The sequence below is a fragment of the Podarcis filfolensis genome (assembly GCF_964270895.1).
Source record: "Podarcis filfolensis genome assembly, chromosome: 2".
NCBI lineage: Eukaryota > Metazoa > Chordata > Lepidosauria > Squamata > Lacertidae > Podarcis > Podarcis filfolensis.
The window spans coordinates 62,605,864-62,626,397 of NC_139605.1; the positions used below are offsets into that span (position 1 = coordinate 62,605,864).

Genomic DNA, 20,534 nt, shown 5'->3' on the forward strand with positions numbered 1-20,534 from the left:
TCTTTGTTTTTTTTGCAGATTGTTTTCAGAGCATTTTTTAAAATAGGTGTGTAGAACTCAGAGGTCAGCAAGGTTTATCTTGCCTGGGCCAGATCAGTCCCATGGATATCCCTCTGTGGGCCGGATTGCATGTGCGCCTGCGATTTTTGGCATCTGCATCTGCGCAGACGCAATTTCCGGTGCAGCAGAAGCGAGTCCCCATGCCGTGCTGTGCCAGTTTAGCGCAGCGTGCAAGAGGGCAACTAAGTTCGGGGACAGCTTGTGGGCCGGTCAAACGACCTCCAGAGGCTGCTTCCGGCCCATGGGCCTTAGGTTCCTGACCCCTGGTGTAGATCTAGCCTGAAATGAAGGCTGGAGGGGCAGATGCATAACAAGATCTGCCGGCGCAATAAGCAGCAGACAATGGAAAACCACATGTGGGTGAATAGGATCAAGGAGGTGGGAAGGATGACAAGCATCCACAAGTCAGCCCATGGAATTACTTCCTCTGATTGGCTATGGTGCTTTGCTGTTCTAGCCTCTGACCTCCCATCCTGCTCTACCACATGATCACATGTAGGCTTTGAACCTGGGATCTAAACCTGTGTTAAACCTGCATGGTGTACAGGGCAACAGTTCCATCTGGTGGCTCCTAAGCCTTGGTGTATATGACTAGATTCATGGGTTGGGCAGCTGGAAGGTCACAAATGTCCTATGATGGGTGCTGCTCTGTTTGTTCTCTCTGAAAGTGCACAGGATCACAACTATATATTGACACACACACCAGCATTAGCAACCTACAGTGCAGCAAAAGCACAGGATTTCTCTGTAACCAGTTAACTCACAAGAGCATCACAATTGTTAGGGCGGTTTTCATTGAGTTTGAGCCCTGAAATTCAGCACACATGTAAATGCCCTGATTATTAGGATGGGAAATCAGGAAATGGAATGTTTATATATACACCATCAAAATTACGGACTCAAATTCGACTACTATGTTTCTGATTCTGGGTATTTATCAATAATAGTATCATTTGTAATACAAATGTTTCTTTCGGGTGGGAGAGGTGGGGGTCTGTTTTCTGAGAATTGTTTATTCCAACCACCTCCTTCCTACCTTTTAAGCAGCTCCTTTTTCTCTTGTGTTCTTTCCTCCAATATAACCAGTACCAGCAAAGGTGACCCATTTGAGAGAGGACAGCAACACGACCAGTGGGGAGCAAACAGTGACCTGCATCACAGAAGGAATGCCCCAGCCAGAGGTTGTCTGGTATACCTGCAATAATGCCAAATGGTAAGGAGATCACTTCTGAAGGGCCTGTTTGGTACATTTGTGCTTGGGACTTCCAGTAGCATGGGATGGAATTAAAATATGATGGAATAGGAGTATCAATAACTGTGTAACACAGAGAATGGGTTCCAATAGGCATGCTACTCATCAAAGGATTGAAATAAGTGCATGGCAGATGGGGTCGGCAACAGAATGTTGCAATATTTCCTCACCTCCTGTTTGGATGGAATACTCCTCCTTTTCAGTGCTCCAGGCAGCTCTCTCTCCTTTATCAGTTTTGGCTACAACACCTGACTCCCCTATTAAAAGGATTAATAGCTTCCAGTGACCATTCTTTTCATATAACTATTTTCACAGTTTCAGCACTGCCAACATTTTGAACTTGAATTACATACATACATAATTTTATTTGTATGCTGCCTTTCCGTAGTTCAAACCATGTTCAAGGAGGCTTACAACAAGGGGGAAAGTACATAATTACAATGTAACAAAAGTAGTAATAAACAATAAATAAAACATCAAAAAGTATACAACCAAACCGAACAATTTCCACATAAATCGTAAGATTTAAAATATAGATACAAAAAATGTCAATAATAGCAGCAACAACACCCCCATAAAACCCTCAAACAATACCCCATCCAAGAGTCTGTTCAGCAGCCTCAGCTTTTGTAGCTGGAGTCAGTCGAGGCCAGGTGGAAAAGGCCTGCAAGGCAGGGAGCAGGTTTTCTGTGACTCACCGCCAAGATCAGGGGTCAGCAAGGTTTACCTCACCTGGGCTGGTTCACTCCCATGGAGATCGCTCCATGGGCTAGATCGCGTCTGCACAGACACAGTCTCCGGCGTCTCGGAAGTGAGTCCCCACTCCATGCTGCGCCGGTTTAGCACAGCGCTCGGGGACTCACTGAGCGGGCAGCTCGGGGGCCATTTAAATGACCCCTGTGGGCCGCTTGTGGCCCATGAGCCGCAGGTTGCCGACCCCTGGCCAAGATGGTCTCAGGCCTCTTCAGCTTGCAGATCAACCCCAATTAAAATGTTGTATTGCGTTAATATCCTGCTTTCCTTCCCTCATGGAACTCATGGTGGTGCTCATGGGGTTCCAAGGTGATCACTGACCAGATGCAGCTTCAGCAAGGGGGCTGAATCATGTGCTTTCAGGGTCATACTCGATGTTGCACTGAATGTCTCCAACTAGACCTAGCATACAATCCTGTACAAACTTACTTTTAAGTAAGCAGGCACAGGACTGGGTTGCAGCAGTTCAAATGGAGCGTGAATGAATCAAACATCTGAAGAAGCTGGGCTGTCTTCCATTGGCTGATTATCTTCAACAACAGGTGTGATGCAGAAGCCACCAAATCCCTGGTGAATGCCTCTGAAGAGATGGTTCTGGAAACAAACACCACCTACCGAGATGATATGAGGATTTACATCGTGACAAGCAAGCTGCACTTCCACAGAGTAGATGAGCCGGTCTTCCTCAGTTGTGCTACTCAAAACCTCTTGGGCACAGATACTCAGAACATCACCTTGGTCCCAGACAGTGAGTTCCACAGCATGTCTTGTATAATTCGTGTGTGTGCGTGCGCACACAGCAATGTTTATTTCAGCGTAGGATTGTAGGAACATCATCATGTCCTCGACTTACGCCATATGTCCCTTCTGATATTCCTAGAATTATATGGCAGTGTTTAAATTAATTCACAGGAGCACAAGTTATAGAGGCACAGTAAGAGAAAATGAAGAGGCATAGTTCCAAAAGCAGATGGTGTTAAGTGAGTGAGAAAATACTGAACAGGGAAGCATGAATGTGATAAATGCATAGCCTTGCTTCTCCTACGGGTTCAGTGCCTGCAAAGCTTGCCACCACCATTCCTTTTAACTGCATTTATCCTCTGTGTGCCCCAAACCATAAAAGGCAAATAGTGCATTTAGTTCAACATTGTTTACTCACAGTCTCACCCCGGGGTTTCAGGCAGGAGCCTTTCCAAGCCCTGCCTGGACATGCCAGGAATTGAACCTGGGACCTTTCGCATGCAAAGGATGAGCTCTGCCATGGAGCTACCGTCCTTCCCATACTAGATAAGGCAGCAAAGCAACCAGCAACATACTACAACATTGCATTGTGTTTCTCAATCCTTTGCTGTTCTCTGTGGCTCTATATAGCTATGGCTTCTTTGGTTTCTTTGTTGTGTGATCACCACAACCCTATATGAGCTGCTTTACAAAACTCTGAAGGAGACCAGCGATGCAAGCTGAGCAATGAAGTTGAGTATGTGACAAAACAGTCAATGCAATTGTTTTGGCACATGCCCACACCCCAGTTATTCTTAATGTTCAATGATAATATACCACACTACTGCAGAGACTGATGAGAAGTAGCAGAGATGTCAGCCTGTGTTGAGAAATGGGGATTTTGGCATGTGGTGGTGAGTCAGTCACTCAAGACATTCCTCTTGCTCTTGAAGACACGTCTGTTTAGAAAAGCACCAACGCATGGAGAGGAAAAAAGCAAAATAACCACTTAGGGCTTGGAGATGTATATGCTCAGGTGTACATGCAGGGCAGAGGTCCTTTTCAGACCTTTTTATGAATGCATAGAGGTCAGGCACCTGCAGTCCCATTCCACCTCTCTTTCATGTTGTTGTTTTTTAAAATAATATCCATAATGGTGTTTTGTTGTGATCAGAGTAGGATGCCACAGATTATGACAGATATCTGAGGTGGCTTCCTATTATATATAGTATTTGTCAGGAGTTGCAGGACCTTGGATAGCTCCAAGCAGGTAATTTACACTGATAAAAGTCGTGTTTGGGCATTTCCTTGGATCTATGGGGTTGTAGTCAACTAATGTTTACTCAGAGTAGACCCACTGAAATGAATGGCCATGACTAACTTAAGCCTGTTGAGTAAAAAGATAGTTGACTCCAACCCATGACCTTCAGAATCACACATACACAAGACTCACCTTCAAATGTCCCTGAGTGTCCCTGCACTGCCCACTCAGTTCTCGACATTTCCCTGTTGAGTGTGGAAGGTTTACAGATTTGCTGATTGTTTCTGGTTTTAATATGAGGTGAGCCTCTGGCAGTGTTTGTGCATTTTTGTTTTTTAAACAATGGCATATTCTTTTTATTTCTCTTAGTGTAAGCATTTCTAGCTGAAAAGTGGCTTTAAAATATACATCTAAGCAAATAAAATGTGTTTTGGTATTCTCTTGATTAGAATGGGACCTTATGTTTCTGTATACATTTAATGTTTCAGATTTGCCCTTTAAAGTGATAATCATCTCAGTTATCCTGGCCTTGCTGGTGCTCATGTTTATTTTCCTAGTGATCCTCGTTGCTGTGTGGCGAAAGGTAAGAGCATGCTTGACCCTTTTCTGTGTCTCAGTAAAAGTCCTATAGCGAGCCTGGTAGTGATATTATTTCCCTACTGTTAAGCCTTTTTTGAGAGAATGAGTTCAACAATTTGGAAAAGGGCCTGAAGGACTAGGGGACAGATTCCTGACCCAAACCCCAGAGATCAGCTGGTAGTCAGTGTAGAAAATATTGAACCAGATGGACTAATAGTCTGACTTGGTGAAAGGCAGCTTTCTATGTTCCTATGCCCTTGATTGGTTGGCTGAGCAACCATGAAGCTTTAGCTATTCAGCTACAGGGAACCTCAGGAATCCAGTGGTAATAGTTGATAGGCTGAAGCAATTCAGTTACCACTATGAACTGTCAGTAGGCAAGGATTTAGGCATGCGCATCTAGAATAAGCCTGGTATATAAATAAGGAATTATTCCCAGAAAATCCACTAACGTCTGTAGGAGAATCTTATTCACCAGAGCTAGTAAGAGACACACAATATATTTTCCAGATTGTAAAACAATTTCCCCTCATTATGAATTGCCAACTTATTTTTTTAAAAAACAGAAAACAAAAAAACCCACCAGTTAGTAAAAATGGAAGGTTTCAGGAACCTAATGGACATTTGGAAATTTGGGGGAGCACTTCCTTTTGATAAGATGATAAATAGCAATGGAAGTGTGGCTGCTTTCATGTGGCTGTTCCATGGTGGGCAGGTGGATAAAGCTATAGAACAGTTCAGGATGGCTGTGTCCACTTAAGCCTCATTGATTTCAATAAGAATTAGGTGTGCATAATTCTGTGGTCATTGTGTTCATAATGTCATCACTTCACTTGATTAGCCTTCCTGGAGAGGCAGAAACCATCCCTCAGATAGAGGTCTTGATATGTGGAGATTGGGGAAATGTGTGGATTTGCTTACTGAAAACTACATGGACACCTAATCTTGCCAGGCTTCTTGGATACCAACACAGCACAGTCCTTTCTAACACCTTCCTTTCCCTTTCCTTAGAAGCCTCGCTATGAAATCCGCTGGAAGGTGATTGAGTCAGTCAGCTCTGATGGACATGAATATATCTATGTGGACCCCATGCAGCTTCCATATGACTCCAGCTGGGAGGTTCCCAGAGACAAGCTTGTGCTAGGTGAGGGGAAGAGGATGGGAAAGGATTCATGCTTAAATGGTTAGTGCCACTAAGCAGAAGAAGGGCAGATCTGTTCCAGGACTACTACCTCCATGTCTTGCTTGGACTACAACTTCCAATACTACAGGAGATGAGGAATAATTTTGTAGTCCCTCGTAGAGCCACCTTCTTCAGTCCTCTGCATTTGGATACTGGAGGGTAGTACACAGAAAAAGCACTTCAAATTTCCATAGCAGAATTCAATAGCTGCAGCACTAACTCAACTTCCAGGTCAACAATGCACCACTAGGGGGAACCAGAAAGCTGTGGCATGCTATTGCGACACTTGTTCAGCAATAGCATTAATTTGCAAGTTGCTCCTGTCTTAAAAGGAGCAGTACAGAAAGACTCCTGCCATGCAGAGAAGAGGAAGCAGCGCCATGCAATAGCGGCTGGGGTGTGATCAGCAAATACACTAATGGGGATCAGTTCCCAATTATACTGAGGCCACTAGGCACATATTCTCATAATCAGAGAATATGTAAAGAGATAAGCAGCTAGGAATGAGATGCTGTGGAATTTGCAATAAATTCCCCACCTAGCGGTCTCAAGTAGAATGCATCCAATGTTGTTTAGAAGAAAGCGTGACTAGTGCAGGAGTCTTATCAGTCATGCGGAAACCATCTCTTGCCCAGACATCATAACTCCCAACTTTAGTCATTCCCCAGTGGAATAACTCATGCTGTCCAATCGTTCAAGTAAAGAGCTGAACATTTTCCATGCAGCTGTTCTGTGGACTCCTCCCATTACTGTTAATAGCTGGAAAGTCCTAAAGTTATGGTTTTCTTATGTTGTTCCTGATGGAGAATATGCCTTCATCTTCCTGCTGCAGGACGCACACTGGGCTCCGGGGCCTTTGGGCGTGTGGTGGAAGCAATAGCCCACAGCCTGAGCCACTCACAGTCTACCATGAGAGTTGCTGTGAAAATGCTTAAGTGTGAGTTTGGAATCTTCTCTCCCCCTTGCTGCCAAGTGTTCGCACCCCCTTTCCATGCACCTTGTCTTTCTAATATATTTTCACCATCATCTGCCTATGTCTTCAGTGTTCACTGGCCTTGCTCATGAGACACGCGTAAAAGCATGCCATTAAGCAAACTGTTTCCCCAAAGAAAAAATACATAGTAACCTTTAGCCATTTCCTGAATCCAAGGTGATGTGAAATCACTTGTGGTTTGTGGCTTGCTTTTGTGGTAGCCACAATATAACAGTCCACAGTATGAAATACAGCCACATGGAAATCTACTTTTTGGTAGTGGCCAGGTGAGGTGAGTAATGTCTGGATCATACTGCAATCTATGCTCACCTGGATGTAATCTTTTTTGAACCCAATACTTCTGAGTAGTCACAATAAAGGATTGTGCTGTCAGCCCTCAAGTGTATAATCCAGAGGAGGCTTCCCATTACCTGTTGTCACCTGTTGTCTCTTTCTTCCCACTTCTGATCATCTCTCTGTGTCTATCCGATGTTAACATTTTTCTGAAGATGGATGTGTCTAGAGCACTCCCCGCCCCCTTGTACTTCTAAGCTGCTGTTCTGCATTTCATAATTTGATCCACCCATCTTACAGCTACTGCCAGAAGCAGTGAGAAGCAGGCACTAATGTCGGAACTGAAGATCATGAGTCACCTTGGGCCTCATCTGAACATTGTCAACCTGCTTGGAGCCTGCACCAAAGGAGGTACCAGCGTCACGACTGTGTTCTTGTGCCCTTGCCTTTCTCTTCCCCTCCATGCACATTGAAACGTTTATCATTAATAGATCTTATTTTAACCTGAGAAAATAACAAACCTGCATTGGGGCAAGGAGAGTCAGGAGGGTCTCATGCTTTGCTGTTCCATCAGCTAAAGTGCTGTTCCATGTGGTTGTTTTCCGACCAATTGCCCTGCCACTATCCAAACCTCCATGTTATGGAACTGGTTCACCCACCCTCTCCACCTTTTTATTTTAGACTGCCCACCAGAATGATAGCCCCCCCCTCCGCCCCGCCCCCCGTTGTGCATTTTTAATGGGTCCATTGTTATTTTGCCCTGATACTTTTAATCATTCCATTATTTTCAAAACCACATTTTCCTTTTTTCTCTCTAGACCTTTAGTGCTATAGAGACTGATCTCACAACAAGACAAGTTAGACACAGTAGGGGAGAGGCAGCAAATAGCTGGAAGCAAAACAGTTATTTTGATACAATGCGTAGTCCTTCCACACTTCCTGTTGCAGCTTTATGACAGCATTGTCACATTTTCCCCATTTTCAAAGCACTAAGTAGCACACCCATCAACTGCTACAGCTGCCAGTAGATGCTTGCATGCCTTTCTTTTTGGCAGTCCCAGATTCTCACCCCTAGAGAATGCTCTGCCCCATTTGTGCCCACAGATATTTAATACATGACACTTATAGAAATGATTAGTTGTTTGGCCAGCCAGCCTGCATACTTATGAACATGGACCAGTGCTAGTGGAGGTCCGCACAACAACTTGTGCACACACCTATGCAACTCCTCAGAAAATGCCTCTACTTAATCTAAATAAATGAAAGCAGAAAGTGTGAAATGTAAATGCAAACAGGCAGCCTTGAGTAACAAAGGGCCTGGTTCGCACACTAACCTAGCACGGGATCCGTGCTGTGTGGTCAAATAGCAGGCAGGAGGCAACATGCAAGGCAAGTGCTTCAGAGGGAGCACTTGCTTTAAAACATGTGGAGACAAAGCAAGCAATGTTGCTTTCAACTCTGATAAAGAAATAATGCACACACACCTAGTTTTCACATTTGGGTGGTAAAATCTATGTCTAGCTGCACCACTGCCAGCAGGGATTCACTTAACAGAATATCCCTCATGGCATGCATGTTTTCAATGCACAGGGATGGCTGTTGTTGTTGTTTGGAGAAGTATTCAGCAACATGAGCCCCACACTTGCAGTCTGAAGCGGATTACCATTTCTGTAAGGCCACAATTGCCCAATTCTCGAGTCATATTCGAGGAAAGCAATACTCCTACCTGGATGGCTAGAGCTGTTCTTCTTCTCTGCAGGCCCTATCTACATCATAACAGAGTACTGTCGCTATGGAGACCTGGTGGACTACTTGCACAGGAACAAGCACACCTTCCTGCAGTGCTGCAGTGAGAAAGCCAAGCAGGAAGCAGAGGTGTATGGGAATGCCCCCACTGAGGACAGGGTGCAGAGGTACCTGCTGGTTGACACTCTCCCCTTTCTTTAGTGCATGCTACTATTATTCCATCACCATCTACATACAGGAGTGTGGCCTTTCTGAAACAGAAACCTGTGAATTATAGTGTCTCTGTAAACAAGTTTAAAGGATAGCAAATTCAGCACAGAGCTGGCTTTCCCTTGCGTTTGCATGTGTGCTTATTTTAGTTCTACATTTCTAAGGCGGACTCTTTTGCAGTCGGTAACAAGGGAGTTGACATCTAGATTCCAGTACAATTTTGCCCGAGTTGTTTGTTTTGCTCAAAGAGGATTTACATAAGCATTTCCATCAGTCATGGGGCTGACATTTGGAATCGCCTCAAGGTGAGAGCCCCCTGGAACTCAGTTGCATGTAACAAAGATGCATATGCATTTGCCCCACATGTGACTCTTTACTACTTAATTCACTCCATTGAGATTATCGTGAATTGCAGCATGTAGAAAATTAAAGGCCAACTGTTGATCCCATTCCAGATGTGCAAGGAATATTTTAGCAGAACAATGCAGATGGTTGAAGCAATTCCCTCAAGCCAAACTAAAAATAAAATAAAACAATGCCCACTAAGGAAGGGACATTCTTCAGGAAGATTCTTGTTGTTGTTTAGTTGTGTCCGACTCTTCGTGACCCCATGGACCTGAGCATGCCAGACACTTCTGTCTTCCACTGCCTCCCGCAGTTTGGTCAAACTCATGCTGGTAGCTTCGAGAACACTGTCCAACCATCTCGTCCTCTGTCGTCCCCTTCTCCTTGTGCCCTCCATCTTTCCCAACATCAGGGTCTTTTCCAGGGAGTCTTCTCTTCTCATGAGGTGGCCAAAGTATTGGAGCCTCAGCTTCATGATCTGTCCTTCCAGTGAGCACTCAGGGCTGATTTCCTTAAGAATGGATACGCTTGATCTTCTTGCAGTCCATGGGACTCTCAAGAGTCTCCTCCAGCACCATAATTCAAAAGCATCAATTCTTCGGCGATCAGCCTTCTTTATGGTCCAGCTCTCACTTCCATGCATCACTACTGGGAAAACTATAGCTTTAACTATATGGACCTTTGTTGGCAAGGTGATGGCTCTGCTTTTTAAGATTCTTACATGGTCTAAATAAACTTCTCCCCTCTTTGCAGCCATGTTTCCTTATCTGTGGAAAGTGATGGGGGCTATATGGATATGAGCAAGGATGAGTCATTGGATTATGTGCCCATGTCAGTGCCCATGTCAGATATGAAGGGTGAAATCAAGTACGTGGACATTGATGCCTCCAATTATGGTACTACCTATGAGCTGGACAGCTATTCGCCATCAGGTAAGAGAAGTGACAGAGACAGGCTGTATGCATGGGTGTCTAGTCATACCAATGTGAAACAGTTTAATTGCTTCAAAATCCAATATGCAGAACTGAAGGTGTTGTCTGTGTCATCCTTAAATTGTATTTTCAGTGTCAGGAGAAGTAAGCATCTAATATTACTCCTGATATCTCTTGGTCCCATGTTTTAGCGAGGCTTTTATTGTGTGGGTGTAGGTGTAGTTAGACCTGTGTGATGTCTGATTGTATCTCTGCTCTTTGTTTTCAGCTTCTGAAAAGGTGGCGTTGATAAATGAGTCTCCTCTCCTCAGCTATGTGGATCTTGTTGGAATTAGTTTTCAGGTTGCCAATGGAATGGAGTTCCTAGCTTCCAAAAATGCAAGTACTTTTTATATTCCGAATGATGTAATAATACCTAGGGAATGACTGGCATGTCTGTAGAATATGAAATTAATGGAAGCAGGTAGAGGGGTTTAGGATCAGCTAGCTTTAGTACATTTGATTATAAACAGAGACAGGATGTTTGAGTCATGTGGTACTAGCCATCCTTTAGACATTGCTGCTTCTTGGTAGGAGGCAATATTATCTCATTACATGAGGGTGTGGACCAGAGACATGACACAGTGAAGGTAGGTTATATTGTATATCATGAAGTTAATTCATTTATTCATTCAGGTAATTTCTATCCCACTTACATTTTTAGCAAAACCTCTTCAGCGCTTTATAATATAATGAAATATGAATGAATAAACTTATTGTAATGCAATGATATGCAGTCTAGCTTCACTGTAAAATCAAAAGTATTTTATACACACACACACACACACACACACACTATAAAAATCCATCTCTGCTGGAGATATCTCATGTGCTCTGTAACATCTTGCCAGAAGCCATTGCTGCTGCTCCACTGGCAGCAGAGGCAGCAGAATGGGCAGGGCATCTATGAGGGCATTGCTTCTTAGGCTTCTGCTGCCTGAGGCAGCTGACTCACCTCACCTCATAGAGGTGCTGGCCATGTTGATATGACTTGTAGTAGGGAAGGTGATCTGTTAGGTACCCTGGCACTAAGCTGTTTAGGGCTTTATAAGTCAGTAGTATCTCTTCTCGGCTCAAGGTAGACCAGAGTTTAGTCTTGCAATACTCAGTCTCTATTTCAGGTCTTTTCAGTGCTAATATGGACTATGGAGATACCATTAAAAATGCATCTGCCAGTATTATTCCTGAAAGCAATCCTCCTCCACTCTGAGGAAGTTACCTTCCCCGTTTCAATGTAGAAATCATTGTTCATATAAGACTGCTTTTTTAAAAAAATTGTTCTATGTTAAGTTGACTCAAGTTCTGTGCCAAGAAAACCTACATTTTGTGACTTGTATAAATTTTACAGGTTAATAAATTCGTGTATATTTTCCATAGTTTTTTTTGGTTCTGGTAGTCATGGGGGAAGGGTGGGGAGCAAAAAGCTATGCAGCCACTGCAGTCCTACCTCCTGGCCACTGCAAATACTGCTTTGTTCCCCTACTGGTTTCTGCAATTTCTATATACTTCCTCTGACTCTTAGAGAGCTAAACTTACTTTAAAATAGAAAGAAAGAAAGAAAGAAAGAAAGAAAGAAAGAAAGAAAGAAAGAAAGAAAGAAAGACCAAGTCTCTCAAGGTGATTAATTGCACTACCAGTCTGAATGTATGCCCTTGTGATGTATAGTCACACACTAAACACAGCCCCCCACCTACGTGGCATAGCATGCATTGGGCTGCCCTTAGACAATGTAAGTATTCTTAAAGCTGAATTGCAACGTAATGTTTGCTGCCACAAACTAACACAATTACCATTTCACTGGGATAACTTCAGACTGTAAATCACCCAATGGCATTTCTGTGATGCTGTATTATTTTTGATCCTTGCTGAGTCATCCTTTTCACAGAAGGTATTTTTTTTAAAAAAAAAACAACTGGGAAAAGGAAGCATGGGGAAAGTGGTCAAACTCGTGCAGACCAAGTTACTGCTAAGAGTTACCACACCTAAGCCCTGTGGTTATTTCCCAGAGAGCATTCCCGCAAGCCACAGTTGTTCTGAAACATTACACATACAACACAAATGCCACAGGCTATTAATGGTACCGCAGGTAAGCATACTGAAGCAGTGCTAATCTAAAGGCTTTTGTTAGGCAACAGACTTATGCAAGAGAATGGAGAAGTGAAAATGCAAGACAATTGCATGCAAGAAAGGTGTCATCCCTCATGAGAGGTTCCATTCAGCAATGAACTAAAAGCACAAAGGTTCAAGAAAACACAGTTAATTAATTTCACAATGTTAGATTCCCAGGCTGTGTACAATTATTGTTCCTTTGCAACCACCATCATATATAACGTGGAGAACATATTTTCACTGCTTTCCTGCTCTGATTCCTAAACTGCAATTTCTTGCCTATGTCCCGAGTAGGAAAGGTAAATTTGGTTCAGTTTGCATTTCAGGGCAAACCTACCCAATCTGCATTTCCTACAACAATGTGTGAACCACAACACAGCCACCCTTCAAAATTCACAAATTCTGCATTGCAATTCTCCAGCCAAGTAATGTATACAAAAATATTAAGGGAAGATGTGCATGAAAATGCATATATCAGTGAAAGTAGCAAACTAAAATGTATTCTTTTAAGGAAAATTGCATAAATAAAATGCATACAGATTTATACATTAGAATAAATCTACAATAAAAAGCTGATGAATTTTCATTTCCATTAAAAATAAATAAATCACAAGTTGATGTGGAAATGTGGAGAACTAAATTTAAGATTGGAAAAATGAGAAATGGAAAAAACCACCCCAGGCAAATCAAAGGTTAGAGCAGGGGTAGTCAACCTTTTTATACCTACCGCCTGCTAATGCAGCTTTCTAGATGGTAAAATTTCCTTACCGCCCACCAATGCTTGATGGAAGGAGGATTCAGCTTGTGCCGTAGAACCCTCTACCGCCCACCTAGAATCCTGAAACACCCACTAGTGGGCAGTAAGGACCAGGTTGACAACCCCTGGGTTAGCGTGTGATGCTGATAATGGCAAGGTTGCAGGTTTGATCCCCATATGGGACAGCTGCATATTCCTGCACTGTAATTCTATGATTCTATGACAGTCGTCAGTGTCAAGAATAAAAGGGACACTACAAAAAGAAAATGTTCTGAACATCAGGCCTTACACCCCCTCTTCCCGCTTTGTAAAGCAGTTGGCTATGCATTTGCATTTCCACATCATTAATAAAGCAGCTCAAAACCTGTATCAGTCATTTTAAAATATGTGTGTCTTCTGCATTAGGGCTGATTGCATTCAGGTTTTTCAGGGTCTTACCTGAAGCACTACAAAACCCTGCAAAACTAGAAACTGCAGCCTGACAGGAGAAGAAAAGCCCCACAAATGTATGAACCACAGGCAACAGCAGGGATGAAATAACACCAGACTGGCAGAGACTTCAACACTGGCGTTGGGATTGTGTCCTCTACTGCATCTGAGGACAGCATGCTAGCTTAAGGAGTGTAGGGCAGGCTACATGGCACACACACAGTTCTGTTGTCTGTCACCTCACTGCTCCTTAGTATCTGCCGCCTGAGATCTGCCTAATGGAAGGGATGGTTCTCAAAGTCTGTGAAGCTATTGGGCAGGATTCACCTAACAAGTCTTATTAGTGGAAGCCCTGTGCAAAGATTTCCAACAAGGTTTTCCCTCCTGTATTCCCCCGCATGCCCCCAGAATTGGTTTGTGAGGTCAGAATAATCCCCAGACTAGTGTATAGTGGGGGGAGAGAGAAATAATTCTGCCAGGCAAGCTGAAACACTTGCACTGATGGAACAATTTCCTTAGCATGACATTGAATTCCTCAGATCGTTTGATCACAGTGCACTCACTGCTATTTCACAAAAATTTCTTGTTGATGCTGCTTTGGTCTGAAGGCGCTTCCTGCAGAAAGCAGATTTCTTGAAAAATCGTAACTGTTTAACAGTTTATACACTGTGTCTTTTCCCTATTCCACAGTGTGTGCACCGAGACCTGGCTGCAAGGAATGTGTTGATCTGCGAGGGGAAACTGGTGAAGATCTGTGACTTTGGTCTAGCTAGAGACATAATGCGGGATTCAAATTACATCTCCAAAGGCAATGTGAGTGACTTGATTACATGGACTCTGAGTGTCCCTTTGAACTTCCACAAGTCTTGTCTTGTGTAAGGGCCATATGACAGATGTCTCCAACTTCTGACGGAGACTTACAAAAATGGTTCCTGACCTCTTTACAGTGCACCTGCAGGCTATTTTCTGAGAAATGGATCTCCAAGCTCCAAGTTATATATGGCCCATAAATTATTTTCCTGCTCCAAACAAGAATTTCACCTTCTTTTGTGATTCACTGTCTCCATCTCTCCATCTCATTCAGCTCCTCCAGCTTTTGTTTTAAAACCTCCTTCAGTCCCCCTGAGAACTTGCTTCTGCTTCCCTAGATGATCATGCTTCAGTTTCCTGAATACTGACTTAGTCATCAGCTATGAGTAAGTCCTCTAGTCCAGAGCTCCCATGGTTACTATGTCTCTTAGAACTTAACCTCCAATTTTAACACAATCTCTAGAACTTCACTGGACCTACTGAGCAGCCCCATCTCCCTCATTTGTCAGTGCATGATGCTATTAGAACAGTGCTGCCAACCACTCATCTCTTATAGCTGCTGAGCCTCCTAAGTGTATGAAGCAAAAGCAACCAGAGCTTCCCACCTTTCTGCAATTTCCAATCATTCAAATATTTCAGGAAGCCCTGAACCCTTCTAGGACACTTCTTTCACACCAAAAATTCTGATATTGACTTCATGGGAAAAGAATAGCTGATGCAGGAGACCGCAGAAGTCATCATTTGTAAGGAACCTGGTCTTCATGATCTTATCTACATTCACAAGGAACCCCAGCTAAACATGGTTCCTTCTGACCCCAATAGCCTACATACCCCTTATTTAACCCCATTTGGTTTTAAGGACGTAAGAAGAGGCTGCTGGATCAGGCCAATGGGCCATCCAGGCCAGCATTTCATTCTCACAGCGGCCAACCAGTGGGAAACCTGAGCACAAGAGCACTCTCCCCAACTCCTGCTGTTTCCAATAAATGGTATTCAGAAACATTACTGTCTCTGACTGTGGCAGCAGAGCATTTCTTTGGTTCTGGAATGCAGTATATTCCACCCCTCAAATCTGCACACTGGACATCCCCTTCCTGGTTCTAAATGCAAGGCTGTGGATGCACCCTTTCTAGCTTTGGGTTCTTCTGCTCCTTTCCTCTCACATATTTGACTTCCATCTCCTCCTCTATACTACATTGACTGGCATGTCTCAGCTCTGGGCCTCTAACCTTCTCACAGCACAAGGCCCACATCCATTTTCTTGATTCTGCACCAAAGCCCTTCATGACCTGTGTTCAACAATGGATTGCTTTACAATGGTTTATGCATTTCCTCTGTCCCCTTTTAATTCCATGAGTCATCTTACTAGATACTAGGCAACAAAACTCCTTGCATCCTAACTGATCCATGCTAGCCTTACCAATTTTGGTTTCCCAAATTTCTGGGAATCTGGGCAAGGAGGCTTCTCAGCACAGACGGCTATGGTGGATGGGGCATGGAAAGAGTATTCTTCAATAACTTTCTAGAAGCTCCAGTCTGCAGTCTGTGCTGGCACATTCCTATATGTGGGACTATCCCAAACATCCACTGAAACAACCATTGCATATGCCTTTTTCTCCTTTACATGGCAGCCACTGAGACATTTGGCTCCTGCTGTCATTGGATAGCATCTTGTTCTAATAAAAAAATACCCATATACACAAGGCTCAAAGCACTCTGCAATTATCCTCAAGAGCCACATATCTGATTCTTTTTGTCTTGAGCTGATTGTGCGAATGCACAGCCTGAGGTTTTCAGAGGCTTAAATAATCTAACCACTGTGAGTCACCTTGCACATCTCAGAATCTCCCTTACGCGACCCCTCTCTTAGATGAACAGGGAAATGAAACCGTGGTCCTTCGCAATCCTTCCTGGAGATTATTTTTGATGCTGGTTGCACAAATAAGCCCACTAAGAGTTCAGGGAATTGTAATAGGAAAGCAGCACGCAAGCTGCTAGAGAGAAAACCAGAAGCAGGCTAGTTTCATATGTCACAAATAAGTATGGTCTGGAAACTGTGGAGACAAGTACAGGAAATGAGGGTAGCAAGAACTGTATGTCTGTCCCTTTTGCCAGAGCCTCTTATGTTCATCATGTTCATTCTTTTCTATCAAGCACACTGCCTAACCTGACTGTTCCTGCCCAGACTGGGCGTGTTTCTAAGCATTTAGCTCCAACTACTGGAAACTCACTAACTCCCTTCACACATTATAGACGTGAAGAGGACGTGCCATGTTGAAGGGGATTCTATGTGCTAGCTACAGGCCCTGTCCTTGGTGTTTCATTGCTCTCTGGTGTCATCTCCTCCCCCCCCCCCGCCCCAATGCTCATGCATTGAACATGGATGTCTGAGCAGGAGAAGCCTACACACACAGATTTCTATGCAGGGAAGTTACAGATAGGTAGCCGTGTTGGTCTGCCATAGTCAAAACAAAAGAAAAAAAAAATTTTCCTTCCAGTAGCACCTTAAAGACCAACTAAGTTAGTTCTTGGTATGAGCTTTCATGTGCATGCACACTTCTTCAGATACCTTCTTCAGATACGTATCTGAAGAAGTGTGCATGCACACGAAAGCTCATACCAAGAACTAACTTAGTTGGTCTTTAAGGTGCTACTGGAAGGAAAAAAAATTTTTTCTTTTGTTTTGACTATGCAGGGAAGTCTATGTGCATAAAATTCTCCATGCATATATTTCCCCTGGAATATACCATAATCCTAAATAGAATACCTGGTGGCTTTTCCCATGCTACAGACTAGGTTTCATTAAAAGTGACATGGAAGGCCCTCACTGTTAGCAAACAGATGAAAATTCATTGACGATCACTGCATTTCTGCTGTGTCTTTTGGTTATAGACCTTCTTGCCATTGAAATGGATGGCACCTGAGAGCATCTTCAACAACCTCTACACTACCTTGAGTGATGTGTGGTCCTTTGGAATCCTCCTCTGGGAAATATTCACTCTGGGTAAGCAACTGGTCAGTGTCACCCAGACTCTGTTTGACCCATCCCACTTAATGGATTTCCTGTGTACGGAATGAAAGCAATGTTTCTCACTCTCTTTAATCTACATATGCTTCATATACTATACTATAAGTACCTTCTCACAAGCCCAGAATCATTCATCTTTCAAGCTAAGGACTAAACTATGCATGATGTCCACTTACCCTCTTTTAGGGATGCAGCAGCTTTGCAGGACAGTGAGCACCTCCCCTCCTGCCTACAATGCAGGACTGGGCGTCGGGGTCTGATCCCTGCCAGAGCGCGAGATTCAGCTTGCCCTCCTGACTTGAAATCCTGCTCTGCGTCAGCCTGCCGAATTGGCCAATGGCAGGCTGGCACGGAGAGGTGGTCTCTCTGGGGGTGGGCTTGAGGGGACAATCAGGCTTCCCTCAGGTCTGCTCCCAGGGGATTTAAAACAGCCCACGACACCCAGCTCAGTGGCGGTTTAGGCATTGGGTAACCTTAGCCTAGTTGTACCCTCGCCTTCCCCTCCAGAAATAGGGTATCCCGTTAAAGGGATCTGTGATGGAGTTGCTTCTGTCCATTTGCCCAGATGGGGGGCTTGGGCCTCAGCGCTCCTAGAGGCGGGTATCCCTGTGGGGATCCCCCTATTTGATGTAAGTCATAGGAATCCCTGCTGCAGGGTGAACCCTGGTGTCATTTCCGGTACGCAGCCTGAAAATAAATGCTTACCCAATGCTTACGCCAAACCACTTCATCTGTAGTCAATAAAGTTGTAGCCTGATTCAGTCCCATTCAACTGTGTTCTCCTTTATTGGTAGCTCACCTGAAAGGTGTGTGTGTGTGTGTGTGTGTGTGTGTGTGTTTGGGAGTGCGCAGCCTGGGTTTGCAAGTTAATCACATCATTTGTTAGTTCATACACTGACCACATTCCTGTGTGTGGGCTAGACTGGGACCATGGCATGGGCTTAGTAGGGCTATAACCCTTTATCCATCCAACTTGCATTGAGGAAAAACTCAGAGTGGAGTGAATTTGAGCTCTTTCCCCCAATACAAATTGCAGGCACAAACCCCTTGATCTGAAATGAGATGACAGTAGGGGCAAAGGGATAAGTGGGGGTGGGGCAGGGCCAGCATTCTGATACACGCTGGGATCCCTGTACTTGCAATTTGTGCATGAAGAAGTTTGACCTGAAAGTCCATGTGATAAATTTCATGTGTACTGTCAGTGCGGTCCTCAGAGGGGCCACCAATCATTAGCCTTTTGCCATTACCATTGCTGTACTGGTAGTGAGAAAGAGACTAGAATGAGGTGGTGCTGGCATTGGCATGCAGTATACAGAAGTTTCCCCACTAACTGGTTTTGCTTGACCTCCTTTTTTATCCCTAGGTGGGACTCCATATCCTGAACTGCCCATGAATGAGCAATTCTACAATGCTATCAAACGCGGCTATCGTATGTCCAAGCCTACACATGCTTCTGATGAGATGTAAGTGTTAACAGCATATGTTTGCCTATCTTGTACAGAAAAAAGTCCCTTCCTTTCTCTCAGTATAAAAAAGGTAAAGGGACCCCTGACCGTTAGGTCCGGTCGTGGACAACTCTGGGGTTGCGGCGCTCATCTCGCTTTACTGGCCAGTCATGACTAAGCCGCTTCTGGTGAACCAGAGCAGTGCACGGAAACACCGTTTACCTTCCCACTGGAGCAGTATCTATTTATCTACTTGCACTGCGTGCTTTCGAACTGCTAGGTTGGCAGGAGCTGGGACCGAGCAACCGGAGCTCACCCTGTTGCGGGAATTCGAACCGCCAACCTTCTGATCGGCAAGCCAGTATAGCACTTCCCAAATTATTATTATTTGCTTTTTGTGTCTCTCCAGCTATGAAATCATGCAGAAATGCTGGGATGAGAAATTTGAGATCCGACCTTCTTTCTCTCAACTGGTGGTACTCGTGGGGAACCTGCTGGCAGACAGCTATAAGAAGGTAGAGTTGGGTTGGGCTGAGAGGATAAAAATAATAGGAGGAAAGCCCAGAAAACAGCCTCATTTCTAAACTCGTCCATGACTGTTGACATCAGCCTGCAACAGATTGTGCAAAAGATTGGGAGTAAATCTGATTACAGAGGGAAAGTGGTGGGAAAAGTGGGCTGTCTAACATTATAATATTTTCTAGTATGATTCTGGTTTCTTCATTGACATTTTCAGTTCCAGATCTGGAGCTAGCCTTTTTCACAGACTTGTGCTCTTAAGAAACTGTAGATTCATCAGGGCTGTCCTTATATTTAGAATCCATAAAAATCCAGCATTGCCTTTATGTAATCTTATGTAATAACCTTGTCCTTGTATGAAAATGCCACATGCAGAAACATTACATGTGGTATTCATGCACTCACAAGCACTTTCTGTCCTATTTGCCTTATATGAGAGCAGAAGTACCAACAAGTCAATGAAGAATTCTTGAAAAGCGACCATCCTGCTATTGTCCGCACAAGGCCCTGGAACTCAGGTCTCAACAATTCCAGGTCCACTGCCATCAATTCCAGCGCCACCTCAGGCACTGTCCTTTATACAGCTGTTGAACAGAATGAACTGGACAATGATTACATCATTCCTTTGCCGGACCTTAAACCAGAGGGAGCCAATGAAAACCCGCAGGAGGCCTCCAGCAGTCGGGCAAGGTTAGAATCTTAATCTTTCTTCCACTGTGACATTATTCACTCCCAGACCTCCATTATCTCTGTTCTACCAATTGGTTACCTGGCAGGTGAAGTAGACTAAACTGTTTTTATACTCAGTAGCCACTATGGAAGCTGAGTGGATTAGTCTTGGCTCTGTGTGCCTTGAAGTGGTGGTTCCCAAAGGTTTTTCTCACCTATTGCTCTTCCTGTTGAAGTATCCTGAAATATCAGGGCACCTGGAACACCTTGAAGTGGTGGTTGCCAAAGAGCCAAATGATTATGAAGTACAAATGGAGAAAATAATCATAGGTAGAATGACTGCAGATTTTGAAACCCATATTTTGAAGGACCTTTCAGTATAGTCACTGAATGGCCCTCATATATTTACTCCATTTTGGAG

The 20,534-nt window shown here is 43.9% G+C and overlaps 1 protein-coding gene across 2 annotated transcripts in view; it reads left to right on the forward strand.

Moving 5' to 3' along the window:
- The window catches only part of PDGFRB (platelet derived growth factor receptor beta), a 73,703-nt gene that overhangs the window by 47,421 nt on the left and 5,748 nt on the right, over positions 1-20,534 (forward strand). For both annotated transcript variants that reach the window (XM_083594582.1, XM_083594581.1), the window contains exons 9-22: positions 1,147-1,273; positions 2,608-2,813; positions 4,535-4,629; positions 5,637-5,769; positions 6,641-6,745; positions 7,376-7,486; positions 8,835-8,988; positions 10,130-10,308; positions 10,577-10,686; positions 14,333-14,455; positions 17,345-17,456; positions 18,844-18,943; positions 19,335-19,440; positions 19,887-20,134. In XM_083594582.1, the coding sequence (XP_083450708.1) occupies positions 1,147-1,273; positions 2,608-2,813; positions 4,535-4,629; positions 5,637-5,769; positions 6,641-6,745; positions 7,376-7,486; positions 8,835-8,988; positions 10,130-10,308; positions 10,577-10,686; positions 14,333-14,455; positions 17,345-17,456; positions 18,844-18,943; positions 19,335-19,440; positions 19,887-20,134 (1,909 nt within the window). The remainder of the gene's footprint in view (positions 1-1,146; positions 1,274-2,607; positions 2,814-4,534; positions 4,630-5,636; positions 5,770-6,640; positions 6,746-7,375; positions 7,487-8,834; positions 8,989-10,129; positions 10,309-10,576; positions 10,687-14,332; positions 14,456-17,344; positions 17,457-18,843; positions 18,944-19,334; positions 19,441-19,886; positions 20,135-20,534) is intronic.